The following is a 14,073-nucleotide window of genomic DNA, read 5'->3' as shown; positions in this document are numbered from 1 at the left end:
CTTGTTGCACGTTGTGCAGCTGGAAGGGGAGCAGAGCAGTGAGGGGATTTTTGGTGAGCTCTCTCCAGGAGATAACCTTCTCTGGTCTGTTCCATGGAAGAAGGCACTGCTCAGTACTTTTCTTTTTTCCCTCTTTTCTGTTTTAAGGAAGAAAGAGAAAATCCCAGCAAGAGGAGTCGGATTGAGCGGGACATCGATAACAACTTGATCACCTCCACCCCCCAGACAGGGGAGAAGCCCAACAAACAGATCTCGAGAGTGAGGAGGAAAAGTCAGATCAATGGAGGTAGGTAAATCCATCCTCACACTGTTCACTGATCCAGGGTGTTCCTGGTGTCCTAGATTTGTGCAGGGGAGTTCCTGATCTCCCAGCTGTGCCCTGATCCAGGGGAATTCCTGATCTCCCAGATGTGTGCAGGGGAGTTCCTGATCACCCAGATGTGTTCTGATCCAGGGGAGTTCCTGATCTCCCAGGTGTGCTCTGATCCAGGGGAGTTCCTGATCCCCCAGATGTGTGCAGGGGAGTTCCTGATCACCCAGATGTGTTCTGATCCAGGGGAGTTCCTGATCTCCCAGCTGTGCCCTGATCCAGGGCCCCTCTGCACTGGGGGAGGTTACTGGGACTTCTGTCTGCCTTCAGTGAGAGCAAGGCTGAGCTGATCAGAGCAAAACAGGATTTCCAAGGGTATGAGCAGCACTTCCATCACCCCCTAGACACGTCCACTGTATCTCTGTGTGAGCACTTTGGATCAGCAGCAGCTACTTTGGAACTAATTTAACTTTTTTGTTGTTTTTAATTATTATTCTAAAAGTCCCATAATAATTTCATTTAGCTCTTCCCCCGCTTTCTCACCAATAAAAGGGAAACGTGACCTCCCAACTGCTGATGTTTGTGGAAGTAAGCAGGTGTCCTTAGAGGCTGAAAGCACTTGTCAAACACAGGCAGGTTTCTGTCAGAAGTGTGAGATGGGGATTTGAGCTGTGGGATGAGAGATCACCCCCTCCGTGTCAGATCTGTAACGTGGATATTCACTGAATTCTGTCCTTTGTGATAACAACTGACAATTCTTTCCCCTCTGAGCTGAGTTTGTGTCTCTGTGTGTGGAGAGGAGCAAACAGCTCTGGAGCAGCTGAGGCTGGGGCAGGGAATCCTGACCCTTTCTCCTGCCTCCCTCTAGTGGAGTCCTGGCACTGAGAGCTCTGATCTCTGCTCCCCCAAATCCCTGCCAGGATTTACAGCTCTGCTGTTCTGTCAGCAAGGGCTGCTGCCTGGTCTGGAGAGGAGCTGCAGAGGCTGCTGAGAATGGACATTTTGGGTTAGTGCTGGGGAAAGCTGCTGACTCTCATGGACCCAGTTGAGCCACGAACAAGAGTTCACCCCTAGAGTACAGATGACCATAAAGGAGCAGAGGCAGCTGAAGCCCAGCTGCCTGGTGTTAGAACTCAGATTTTTTCTTTTCCAGAAGCTGGAAGTTACGAGATGACAAACCAACACGTAAAACAAAATGGGAAATTGGAAGATAACCCTACCACAGGCAGTCCCCCACGAACAACGTTACTGGGAACCATATTTTCTCCTGTTTTCAATTTTTTTTCACCAGCAAATAAAAATGGTGAGTATTATTCAAAAAGCTAATAGTCTTGAGGTTGAGAGTGATAGATTTTTGTATGAAAAAGCTGCTTTGAGTTGCTTTGCTTTTTCGTTCTGGTTCACAAACCAAGAGTTACTGCTGCCAGGCAAAAAGGCTCCTTAATTCTTGGATGGGTTGACTGTTAATGAAAGAAGCTTACAAGCATTAGAACATTTCTTTCATAGGTGTATTTAGCAGTGCACCTTTCAATAAAAAAAATGAGGAGAAAATAAAAAAAAGGGATTACATTCCTTGTGCAAAACAGGTCAAGACCAGACAAGACACTGTCATGGTCTCCAGTTTGGTTCTTATTTTTGTGGCACGAATCAATTTAATTATATGTGGACTTTGTATGTGTGTGGTTAATAATGAGTGTGAGCATTAGAACACTGTGTGTGTGGTTAATAATGAGTGTGAGCATTAGAACACTGTGTGTGTGTGGTTAATAATGAGTGTGAGCATTAGAACACTGTGTGTGTGTGGTTAATGAGTGTGAGCATTAGAACACTGTGTGTGTGTGTGGTTAATGAGTGTGAGCATTAGAACACTGTGTGTGTGGTTAATAATGAGTGTGAGCATTAGAACACTGAGTGTGTGTGTGGTTAATAATGAGTGTGAGCATTAGAACACTGTGTGTGTGGTTAATAATGAGTGTGAGCATTAGAACACTGTGTGTGTGTGGTTAATGAGTGTGAGCATTAGAACACTGTGTGTGTGTGTGGTTAATAATGAGTGTGAGCATTAGAACACTGTGTGTGTGGTTAATAATGAGTGTGAGCATTAGAACACTGTGTGTGTGTGTGGTTAATAATGAGTGTGAGCATTAGAACACTGTGTGTGTGGTTAATAATGAGTGTGAGCATTAGAACACTGTGTGTGTGTGTGGTTAATAATGAGTGTGAGCATTAGAACACTGAGTGTGTGTGTGGTTAATAATGAGTGTGAGCATTAGAACACTGTGTGTGTGTGTGGTTAATGAGTGTGAGCATTAGAACACTGTGTGTGTGTGTGGTTAATGAGTGTGAGCATTAGAACACTGTGTGTGTGTGTGGTTAATAATGAGTGTGAGCATTAGAACACTGTGTGTGTGTGTGGTTAATGAGTGTGAGCATTAGAACACTGTGTGTGTGGTTAATGAGTGTGAGCATTAGAACACTGTGTGTGTGGTTAATAATGAGTGTGAGCATTAGAACACTGTGTGTGTGGTTAATAATGAGTGTGAGCATTAGAACACTGTGTGTGTGTGTGGTTAATAATGAGTGTGAGCATTAGAACACTGTGTGTGTGTGGTTAATAATGAGTGTGAGCATTAGAACACTGTGTGTGTGTGTGGTTAATAATGAGTGTGAGCATTAGAACACTGTGTGTGTGGTTAATAATGAGTGTGAGCATTAGAACACTGTGTGTGTGGTTAATGAGTGTGAGCTCTGTGATGGGGGCTCAGCTCAGGGTAAGGAGTGTTTGGAAATGTCCCTCAGGAACATCTGGCTCTGACTCCCCGGGCCAGGCAGTGGAGGCTGAGGAGATCGTGAAGCAGCTGGACATGGAGCAGGTGGATGAGATCACCACGAGCACGGCCACCTCCACCAATGGTGCAGCCTTCCCTGGCCAGGGCACCCAGCTCAGGGCTGTCAACAACGGCCTGGGGGACAGCGAGGAGCCAGGGGACCGGGACCTGCCCCCGCTCACGGGTAAGGGATGGGACAGGGACACTGGGGACAGGGACACTGGGGACAGGGACAATGGGGACAGGGACAGGGATAAGGACAGGGACAGGGAGGAGCCAGGGGACCGGGACCTGCCCCCACTCACGGGTAAGGGATGGGACAGGGACACTGGGGACAGGGACACTGGGGACAGGGACACTGGGGACAGGGACAGGGATAAGGACAGGGACAGGGAGGAGCCAGGGGACCGGGACCTGCCCCCGCTCACGGGTAAGGGATGGGACAGGGACACTGGGGACAGGGACACTGGGGACAGGGACACTGGGGACAGGGACAGGGACAATGGGGACAGGGACACTGGGGACAGGGACACTGGGGACAGGGACACTGGGGACAGGGACAGGGACAATGGGGACAGGGACACTGGGGACAGGGACACTGGGGACAGGGACAGGGATAAGGACAGGGACAGGGAGGAGCCAGGGCACTGGGACCTGCCCCTCCTCACGGATATGGGATGGGGACAGGGGACAGTGCCTGTGCCATAGGGCTGGGAGGGAGTGATCCCAGGGGACCCAGCAGCTTGGCAGGGACTCCTGTCCCTCCTTCCCTGGGGCTGTGCCCACAGTGTCAATGCTGGTTGTTGTGGTTGGTAGACAGATGTGGTGTGTACACTGCAGACACGGTTCTGGCAGGATTTATCCATTGCTGGTCTAGCTCAGGTTATCCTGTGTAAACTCAGGATTTGTCCATTGTGGTCTAACTCAGGTTATCCTGTGTAAACTCAGGATTTATCCATTGCTGGTGTAACTCAGGTTATCCTGTGTAAACTCAGGATTTATCCATTGCTGGTGTAACTCAGGTTATCCTGTGTAAACTCAGGATTTATCCATTGCTGGTGTAACTCAGGTTATCCTGTGTAAACTCAGGATTTATCCATTGCTGGTGTAACTCAGGTTATCCTGTGTAAACTCAGGATTTATCCATTGCTGGTCTAACTCAAGTTATCCTGTGTAAACTCAGGATTTGTCTGTTGCTGGTGTAACTCATAACAGAATCACAGAATCACACACAATCACACAATCACAGAATAACCAGGTTGGAAGAGACCTTCAGGACCATCAAGTCCAAGCCCTAACACCTCAACTAGCCCATGGCACCCAGTGCCACATCCAGGCTTTTTTTAAACACATCCAGGGACGGTGACTCCACCACCTCCCCAGGCAATGCATTTCAATGATTTATTGTATTATTGGAGTAACACTTCTTCCCATGGAGGCAGAGATTCCAGAGGAAAGGAATTATTATTAACACTGAACGTGCACACTCTGGGCTTGCTGATGTCCAGAGAGGACCTGGCTACATTTTCATGTCTTGTACTAGAACCACATGGTAAATGAGAAACACACAGATCCTGCATTCATTTTCTGTATTTTCTTTGGAAGGCAGCATCTTTTTTTTTTTTTTGACAAAAACTAGAGCCATAAAATTCAGCTTCTTTGTGCATGGGCAGCGTCAAATCCTTCATTAAACCCTCCCCAGCCCCTCCAAGCTCTGGGAGATGAGCAGCTTTATATTTATAGCAGGGGCTAAATGTGACCTGTGAGCAGGGCAGGTGGGGCTGGAGGGAGACTTGGTCACTGTTTTCCTCCCTCGTGTCTCAGGTGCAAATTGTCCCTTTAAAGAACTGCACTAATAAGACCAGCTCTTGTGGTTTTTTGTTTTATTTTTTGTTTTGGTCATTTTGGTTGAATTTCAGCACCAGTATCTCCAGACAGTGGCTACTCATCAGCTCATGCAGAAGCCACCTATGAAGAGGACTGGGAAGTCTTTGATCCGTAAGTGCCAGTGTTTCTACTGGAAATAATAAAATAATCACTTGGGGTATTGAATTAAGATACTTCTTAATTTAAATTGGCTCATTTTCATGTTATGATAATGAACTCCAGAAGCTCTTAGCTTAAAAAAATGTGTATGCTCACGTGGGGTTCATTTCAATATAAAATACTTGCTTCTTGTGCCTTAAGCAATTCAAATATTAAGTTGGGCTACAACATTACAGCTCAATAATGTACATTTTTACAGCAAAATCTGAATTCTTTTCAGGTACTATTTCATCAAACATGTCCCCCCACTAACAGAAGAGCAGCTGAACAGGAAGCCAGCTCTCCCACTGAAAACCAGAAGCACACCAGAGTTCTCATTAGTTCTAGACTTGGTAAATATCTTTATAAACACAAACCAAAGCAGGGGGATGGAGCATTCACCTTATTGTGTTTGTTGTGGAAGTCAGTTGTGCTTGCTTTAAACAAAGACTATTGAATATTGCATAATTTTACTTAAAAATAGTTGAAAAAGAATTAATTGTGAGCTGTATTTGTCAAATACTTAGAAAAAAGTAGAAGAAGAAAGAAAAGAAAGAAAATAAAAAGCATTACAGTTTTAACATCTTTAACAGTTATCTGTCCCCATAAGGCTTCCCTAAATCCAGTGTGGGAAAAATGAGGTGGAATAAATAGAAAAATTGAGTTACAAGTGTCTTTCCTCAAGACTGATGAAAAATTAAACTTTTCCTTTTTAGAACATTCTTAAAGGGCACAAATCCACTTTTTGAAATACTCTTATAAAACATATTTGTCTTTATGGTGGTTTGTTTCAGTGTCTCTGTTTGGAAAGGTGTTTCAGACCCTGTTCATGGTGCTGTGATTTTATGAGCAGCATCAGTGGGGCCGTCCCTGTGGTTGTAGGAAGGGGTGGATTATTCACACTGATAGATACAGGCTGAACTGAATGAGAGCAGAGCCTACAAAATAAAATATCTCCTTATAGATACACCCCCAGCATGCAGTTCTAGTGAAAATTTTTTAAAATTACAATAATGAAATGTTTAATTCATCCTAAGAATTTTCTTCAATCCTGACAGTCCTTGCACAAAAGTACATTTTCCATTCTAAATAAAACTGCTTTAAGATGAACATAAAATGCAGAAAACTACTTCTATTTTCAGCATTGTTTTTTCACACTCTTTTATGTAACTTTTCCTCCAGGATGAAACATTAGTGCACTGTAGTCTAAACGAATTAGAAGATGCTGCACTCACTTTTCCAGTTCTTTTTCAAGATGTCATTTACCAGGTAAATAGAGAAACACAAACTTTTTAATTTTGTTTTGTGGGAATCCTTGCTGAGTGTAGTTGCTCTCAGCTCGTTTGAAGAGAAGCAGCAGCCTGGCATTCTGCACCTGCCTGGTGAGAAACTGCAGGTGTCAGATCTGGCAGGAAAATTTGTGTTCCCTTAAACTGTTCCCCTTTGCAGCTCCTCCCCATGAGCCCAGACCCTGTCCTGGAGTCAGGGAGAGGCAGAGCCCTCCTGGCTGGGGCCTCCTGGGACTGCGTGTGCAGTTCTGTGCTTGAGTTTATGGACATAGAGAAACAACTGAAGCCTTTTTAGAAATCATTCCTGGCACCCCCAGGCCCAGGTAATTGCTGGTGGTTGTTAAGAAGAGGATTTAGTTCTTGTGCCCAGGGCTGGAGCTGCTGGTGAGAGCCAAGTCAGGGTGTTTAGTCAAAACAACCTGTTTCATTTTTAATTTAGAGATGGTCCAACTTCTGTATTTTATTACAGTTTTTCCTAATTCCATCCAGTTTTCCAGTAGATGTTAAGGCTGGTGTTACTGTGTTAGCTCTCCCTGGGAGCTGCTCAGGCTGGGAGCTGCTGGGATACTGCAGTCACTGGGGTGCTCTTGGACAAGAAGCTGGTCCTTGCTGTGGATTTCTGAGGCTCATTTTGAGTTTCTCTGCCCAAAGAGGGCCGTGCTGGGAGGGTGCTGGCTGGAGGGAGGGCAGGGAATGTTTGCTGAAGCCCCTGTGTGCTGCAGGTGTACGTCAGGCTAAGGCCGTTCTTCCGAGAGTTCCTGGAGAGGATGTCTCAGATCTATGAGGTAAAACTGTCACACACCACCTCTGAACTTCACTTTTCAATTGTGTCCACTCGCTTGTGCCTCCAGTGGTGACTCTTTCCTCTCCAATCCCCAGATCATTCTGTTTACTGCTTCTAAGAAGGTGTATGCAGACAAGTTATTGAACATCCTGGACCCCAAAAAGCAGCTGGTCAGGTAAAAGCAAATAGTGGCACGAGCAGACTGGGTTCTGTGCCTGAGCAGGGGGCTGGGATGTGCTCCTGGCTGCTCTGTCTCCCTGACTCATTCCTTGGGGGTTTGCCTGGGCTGAGAGAGGGAGAAAAATGGACCGAAGTGGTGGAATTGTGATAAAATAACCCCAGGCTAAAACGTGTCCCTGTTCAGTCTCTGTTAGGTTGGCTCATGGGCAATGACCTCTTGGGGATCACAAATATGCTTTGGAATGCACACTGCAGATAAAGGAAATGAAAGGAGTACCTGATTACTTTTAAACTATTCAAACCTGACTTAGTTATTATAAATTGTGACTTGTGTAGCTTTTACAATCAGCATGCTTTTAATTCTCAGTCACAAAATCATTTGTCTGTTGGTTTTGTGTTAGGGCTGGTTTGGTTTTTCATTTCTCAGTACTGAGCTTTGTTGGGAAGTGTCTGGCTTTTCCAGTTCCTTAGGGCAGAAGGAAATTGCAGGGCTGAGATTCTGTCACTCTCACCTGGCAGGGGGGGACTGTACCTGGCAATGCTGGACCCAAACTGATTTGTGCTCAAGGGTTTCCCCTGCGTGGGGTGTCCCAGGCCAGGGAACCCCTCCCAGAGGATGGTGCAGAGCAGAGTGTGGGGCTGTGTCCAGGTGTCACACCTTCCTCCAGACCCCTGCTGGGGATGTTCAGGGCTCTGATGGCCGCTGTTGGCACAGGAGCCATGGCACAGGCAGGTCTGGGAGGCTGCAGGGGTGTTCTGGGCTTTGTGTGGGGCTGCTGTGGCTGAGCTGGCCGGGCCCCAGCTCTGCCAGCAGCCCCAGGTGCCTGCCAGGCCCCACACGTGTGACTCACACTCTATATTTAAATGCAGCAGCTCCTTTCCCTCCATGGCAACGTTGGGAGCTCAGCTCCTGCCTGGAATTGGGCACACTGTGTGCAGCTTCTGAGCTCTCCATTTAAACATGCAGGCAGCCTGAAGGGGCAACCCCAAATCTGCCTACTCACCATTTATAATTCTGTGGATAGCCATGAAATGGGAGTTTCATTCCTCCTGGTTTTCAGTCAGAGTCCTTTTATCAATCCATCCATTTCATCTGTCATAAATTGCACAGGAGCAGGCTAATGGGCAGGGAAGGAGCTGATGGGATGTTGTGGCCCCAAGGCTTTTTTTTTGAGATGTGATACCTGAAATGGGTTAATTGTGAGCAGAGGTGCAACAGGAAAGGAGACATTCCTTGTGCCACTTGGTGTCCTGGCATGAGGTGGCTCGGAGAGACGCTGTTCTGTGAGGACAGAATGAAGGGATAATAAACCCCAAGAAATCAATGGCTCTGTGCAGCACCTGGGGCTTGGCAGATCCTTGGGGTGTTCTGGGTCCCTTCTTGGCCTGTCTGTGAAAGGGGTCAGAAAGAAGAGCCTGAATAAATACAAACACCCACCCCAGAACTCGGTTAGTGCAAAATCTCCTGAACTTGGCATTTCACCAGTGAAAAACTCTGAAGAGAAGAGAGAAAGGGCACAATTCTCTAACAGGAGATCAGAAGAGAAAAATGTGGGTAATGCTTGGCAAAGCTCCACGTTCCTGGTGCAGTGTGGATGTCCTGGTCTCATTAATGAACGTTTTCCTTTAATGCCAGGCATCGACTCTTCCGTGAGCATTGTGTGTGTGTACAAGGGAATTACATCAAGGATTTGAACATCCTGGGCAGAGACCTCTCCAAAACCATCATCATTGACAATTCACCACAAGCCTTTGCTTACCAGGTGAGGGGCTGGGGCAGGGACACCTCTGTGGAAACCCCACACTTGCATTTCACTTCTTAGGTGACTTTGTGTTGAAGTTTGCAAACCAAACTGTGGGAAAAATACTCAGGAGCCTGTAACTTGGAAACATTCCCCCCCCCCAACGCTATTTCACAAGGCATATTTGTAGATAAGTTAGGTATTAATTGTGTGTTTATGATTTTTTTTTTCGTATTTTAACTTCAGCTTTCCAATGGAATTCCTATAGAAAGCTGGTTCATGGATAAAAATGATAATGAACTCCTAAAGTTGATTCCATTTCTGGAGAAACTCGTAGAGCTGGTAAGTGTTTGCTTCCTTGGCTTTTCCCAAAACTGTCAGTGAGTTCCTTTAATACTTTCAGCTATTGTTAAGGGTTTGTGAGTCACTGAGATTGAGGCTGGTGAAGACCCAGGGATGTGTTCACACAGCAAAAGGGGACTTGTCATTGCTGACAGTGCTGAGAATGCAGGGCTGTGGGATTGTGACATCACTCATAAGGAAATTGGGAATCTCTGAGCATTTGGATGCCACGGTGCCTGTTGCTGGCTGTGCTGTGTGTCTTTATTCCTAAAAGGCCAATAAATCCCTCCTGAACTGTTGTGGATGCTATGGAGTTCTTTCTGGGAGTCTCTGGAATGGCACAGCTGGTGGTTTCCATTTGTTCTGTTCAAGGAGGGGTGTTAGATGAGGAACCCTGCAGCAGTGTGGTTCAGGCTGTGTTCATTCTCCTAAACCTGCCCTTTCTGTTTGGTTTCCATTTGCTGGGGTTCAGGCTGTGTTCATTCTCCTAAACCTGCCCTTTCTGTTTGGTTTCCATTTGCTGGGGTTCAGGCTGTGTTCATTCTCCTAAACCTGCCCTTTCCCCCACAGAACGAAGACGTCCGACCTCACATCAGAGACAGATTTCGCTTGCATGATTTGCTACCCCCCGATTAAAGCCTTTGCTCTCACTGCCGAGGGGAGGAAATGCAGGACCCTGTTGGACTAATACAAAACATTGCCATTACTGTTGAAATTTTTGCATTTTTGTACCCCGTCTTGCTTTTCTTATCTTTGGTGCCCAACAATGATCAAGGGTTACAGAAAGAGACTTTCTACACCTGAGGTTGCCGCCATCAGTACAATCCAGTACCCGCAGTAGGGAGGCTAGAACAGAAAAGTCTTTAGAACTAGTGCAACTCCAAGGAAATTTTTTATGTACAGGACATCTGCAGTTTATAAAGAAAATTCTGTTTCTGCCACCAGCAGTCTGACCTGTAGAAACACAGGATTTTATGATACAACAGAGATTGAAAATGGACTCGGATTTTCTCTCTGTTCGGTGCTCTAAGTGGGTTTGTAGCCACTTTTCTGTTACTTTTAATATTCTCATTTCAACAGGAATGGCCAGTAAAAGTTGTTTTATTTTTCCTGTTAAGGTTTATAACCTTTTTACATTTTTGACCTGTATTAGATTAGGATTTCATTATGCATTCCTTTTAGTTGAGACGCTTCATAGCTTTTCTGGAAATAGCCAAATTTTGTTAGTTTTTTTATTAAACAGTTGGCTGGCCGTTTCCCTGCTTTGTCCGCCTGCATCCTGTATATTTGTTTAAAAATATTCTCTAGTTTTAGCCCACGTAAGTTTCATTTAGAAAGAAAAAAAAACAACAAAAAAAAAAAAAAACAACCCTGCATTTATATTTTCTTTCTGTAATATTCTACTGTAGTCGAAACCTTTTCAAAGAAACCAAGAGACTGGCTAGATAAGACGAAGATAAGAATGACTAATATTGGGAATATCCTAAACCATTGCGATGGCACGTCCTCTGGACAGAGCACAGCTGGCAGTGGCACCACGATGGACAAGGAATACCTCACCCTCTGCTGTGCCCAGGGCAGGACACAGAGCATGCTCACCTGGGCAGGTGTGCCCAGGGCAGGACACAGAGCGTGCTCACCTGGGCAGGTGTGCCCAGGGCAGGACACAGAGCGTGCTCACCTGGGCAGGTGTGCCCAGGGCAGGACACAGAGCGTGCTCACCTGGGCAGGTGTGCCCAAGGCAGGACACAGAGCGTGCTCACCTGGGCAGGTGTGCCCAGGGCAGGACACAGAGCGTGCTCACCTGGGCAGGTGTGCCCGGGGCTGCTCCGGCCAGGGCTCCTGTGACACTCCTGCTTCCAAGCAGCCTCTGGGGCAGGGCTGCCCCTGCCATCCCACTGGTTTCCGAGGGAACAGCCCGGCCGTGGCTCCTAATGCAGAGCTGATATTTTTATAGGTGGGGAATCTCCTTTTCCCGGAGGCTTTTTACAGAAGGGAGAATTTGTACGAGTTAGGAAGCTTTGCCTCTCGACTGCATTACCACGCCACAGGCTCGGACTGGTTTTGTGTAAAAGATGTCACAGAACGGCACTTTTTCTAAAGAGAAGTTTGCTATTTTGTATGCTTGATAAGAAAGTACAGTATTGGAAATTAAAGGTGGACAGCTGATAATTGAGAAGTATGTCAATTAATTTTTTATGTATATTACCTGTTTACTTGTACAATTTTATTGTACAAATTACATGCAGCTTCATTTTCAAATGAGTCCTTAAAATAAGGAAAATCTTTTTAGCAAAACATTTAATTTTTGTATTTTTGATTTTAAAAGGCATGAGTTATGTCAACTTTTTCCAGTGTATTAATGAAGATTTTAACTTTTCATCAGGTTGAGTGTTTTCTTACTATATTATCTGTTGTGTATGTAGCTAGCACATGGTGTCACTGAACTGTTAAAACTTAGCATGTAGAGCAAGCCTGTTTTGTGGAAAATCCTTATTCATTAAAAACAAAATCATCATGGCAGATTTTCTGCAGAAAAGTGAAAACATTTGCAATTCAGAATACTGATTTTTTTTGTATTTAAAGAAAGGTATTTTGCTTGCAGGAAAGAAATACTACAGATTCATTTTAATGAGAATCTTTTAAATGTATTTATCTTTAGGGCATCTGGGCATCTTTACGCTGTTTGTCTTATGTCTTTATTGAAATAAAATGTACAGAACATTACCTTTCCATCTGCTTGGTGCAGCCGTGTCCCCCGGGCAGCTGATGGAGAGGTGCATGGATGGATGGATGGACTCTGGAAGGGCTTGCAGCCATTCCTCACTTGTTCCTTGCCCTGTAAATCTCAGTCCGAGGGGTTTCAGTTGCCTAACGGGGGATTCCTCCCAATTTCTCCACATCACACAGCTGCTGTGACGTTCCAGGATCTGCCAGGATGAGCCCAGCTTTAGCTCTTGGCCTTTTCCAGCTGGAAGGGGATGTTCACCTGTTCCAGTGAACTCCTCGTCCCCAGGTCCTCTGCGGCTCCAGCCATTCCCCAAGTGCTCCCGGAGCTGAGGAAGCCAAAGGCAGCTGCACTTCCCAGCTGGGGCTGTGCTGTGCCCGTCAGACCCGCGAGGGAAACCCGAACGTAAACGAGGGGACGCGGTTCTGCGCCACGGGACTGACGGAGAGTGCTTGGTAAACACATTAAATATTCACATTTCCTGTGCTGCAGGCCTGCTGTTCATCACTGAACTCTGCACAGCGGTTCTGCCTCCTGCAAACCTTTCTGCTGTGAAGCAGAGTTTTCATCCGCAGGTTTTATTTGTGTCGTGTTCATCTCGAGGGGCAGTTCCCCGCTCCTGTGCCGAGGTCTGGGTCAGGCTGTGTCCCCGAAACCCTCCCCGTGCTCAGGGGAGGCTCAGCCAGCCGGGAGCGCGGCTCGTGCCCCCCGAGCAGCTGGATCACCGATTCCTGCCTTATGTCCCTGTGGAAAGCACCACATCCTATTTCCAGAGCTCTGAATGATTTCCTTTGTGGCTCGTGGTGCCCTGTTTCCCACGTCCCCGTGGATTCTGTTCCACGCTGGAGCACAGTCACATGTCCCAGACCTTCGGTGGCAGTACCTGTTTGTTCTCCCTCTCCTTGGAGTCACTGCACCTGCCACTTTCCATTGCCTTTGAACGTACAGGAATTACAGGCTGGATTAGGAATCTCCCACTCCAGGAGCGAAGGCGCCGCAGCGAGGAGCCGGATCAGCTTTGGGAAAAGGAAAAGCCCTGAAATGTGGAACTGAACCTCCCGGGGGTGCCAAAAGCCCTGCGCAGCATCGTCCCCTTCCCCAGCGCTGCTCTGGCCAGCATCGGATGGGAGCTCCAGGGCTGGGAAGCGTCGAGCCCGGGGCCACGGGAGAGGAGGAGATTTTGTTCTCATCACTTGCAGAAATGTCATTGTACTGATGGGGCCGAATCTTGTGAAATACGATGGGAAGAGGAGTCCTGTGCTATGGATTGCTGTTTCTTCTGCAATCATTTCTAGTCTACAGAAGCACAAAGATTTCATTAAATGCTTACGTTCTGGATTCTGTTTTTATGATTTTTAGCTGATATCATCCTTCACTGAGCCTCAGTTTTCTGTAAGTCAAGACTTTGCTCCTGTCAGTTTTCAGCCTTGAAGAAATAGTGCCTGTGTTTTACTGTCAAGGAAAATCTTAAAATGTTCTGTGCAAATCCTTAGAATTCCAAATTAAGTATTCCAGTATTAACATATTCCAAATTACTGCACAATTCCTGGCAATTCTGTGATCATCCCCACAGCACCCTGAGCCTGTGAAACTGTGTAGACTTGGTGAGGAGTTAACTTGTTTAATCTGTAGGTATAACTCTGTTATTATATTGTTTGGTAAATGGAGAAGAACAGGAAAAGGATGATAAATTTGGAAGTCTGTATTTTTTCTTTTTTTCCTAGACACATGTGGGTGATTTATACAGGTGTATACAGAGACCATTCATTTGCTATATGAAAGACGCGTTCTAAATTTATTCTCTTCAGACAAAATCAATCCTCCTTTTCCACTTACTGGGATCCT

At 46.2% G+C, this 14,073-nt stretch overlaps 1 protein-coding gene across 1 annotated transcript in view; it reads left to right on the top strand.

Annotated features, from left to right (window-relative positions):
• The window catches only part of CTDSPL2 (CTD small phosphatase like 2), a 29,185-nt gene extending 18,011 nt beyond the window's left edge, over positions 1-11,174 (top strand). Inside the window, exons 3-13 of the mRNA XM_062501317.1 lie at positions 148-286; positions 1,464-1,613; positions 3,110-3,322; positions 5,058-5,136; positions 5,405-5,516; positions 6,346-6,432; positions 7,175-7,237; positions 7,332-7,411; positions 9,053-9,179; positions 9,405-9,500; positions 10,071-11,174. Coding sequence (XP_062357301.1) covers positions 148-286; positions 1,464-1,613; positions 3,110-3,322; positions 5,058-5,136; positions 5,405-5,516; positions 6,346-6,432; positions 7,175-7,237; positions 7,332-7,411; positions 9,053-9,179; positions 9,405-9,500; positions 10,071-10,136 — 1,212 coding nt within the window. The 3' untranslated portion in view covers positions 10,137-11,174. The remainder of the gene's footprint in view (positions 1-147; positions 287-1,463; positions 1,614-3,109; positions 3,323-5,057; positions 5,137-5,404; positions 5,517-6,345; positions 6,433-7,174; positions 7,238-7,331; positions 7,412-9,052; positions 9,180-9,404; positions 9,501-10,070) is intronic.
• Positions 11,175-14,073: the final 2,899 nt, after the last annotated feature.

This window comes from Cinclus cinclus, chromosome 13, assembly GCF_963662255.1.
Source record: "Cinclus cinclus chromosome 13, bCinCin1.1, whole genome shotgun sequence".
NCBI classification, from domain to species: Eukaryota; Metazoa; Chordata; class Aves; order Passeriformes; family Cinclidae; genus Cinclus; species Cinclus cinclus.
The sequence above is the reverse complement of the archived record's forward strand: the minus strand, read 5'-3'. Positions and strand labels throughout refer to the sequence as shown.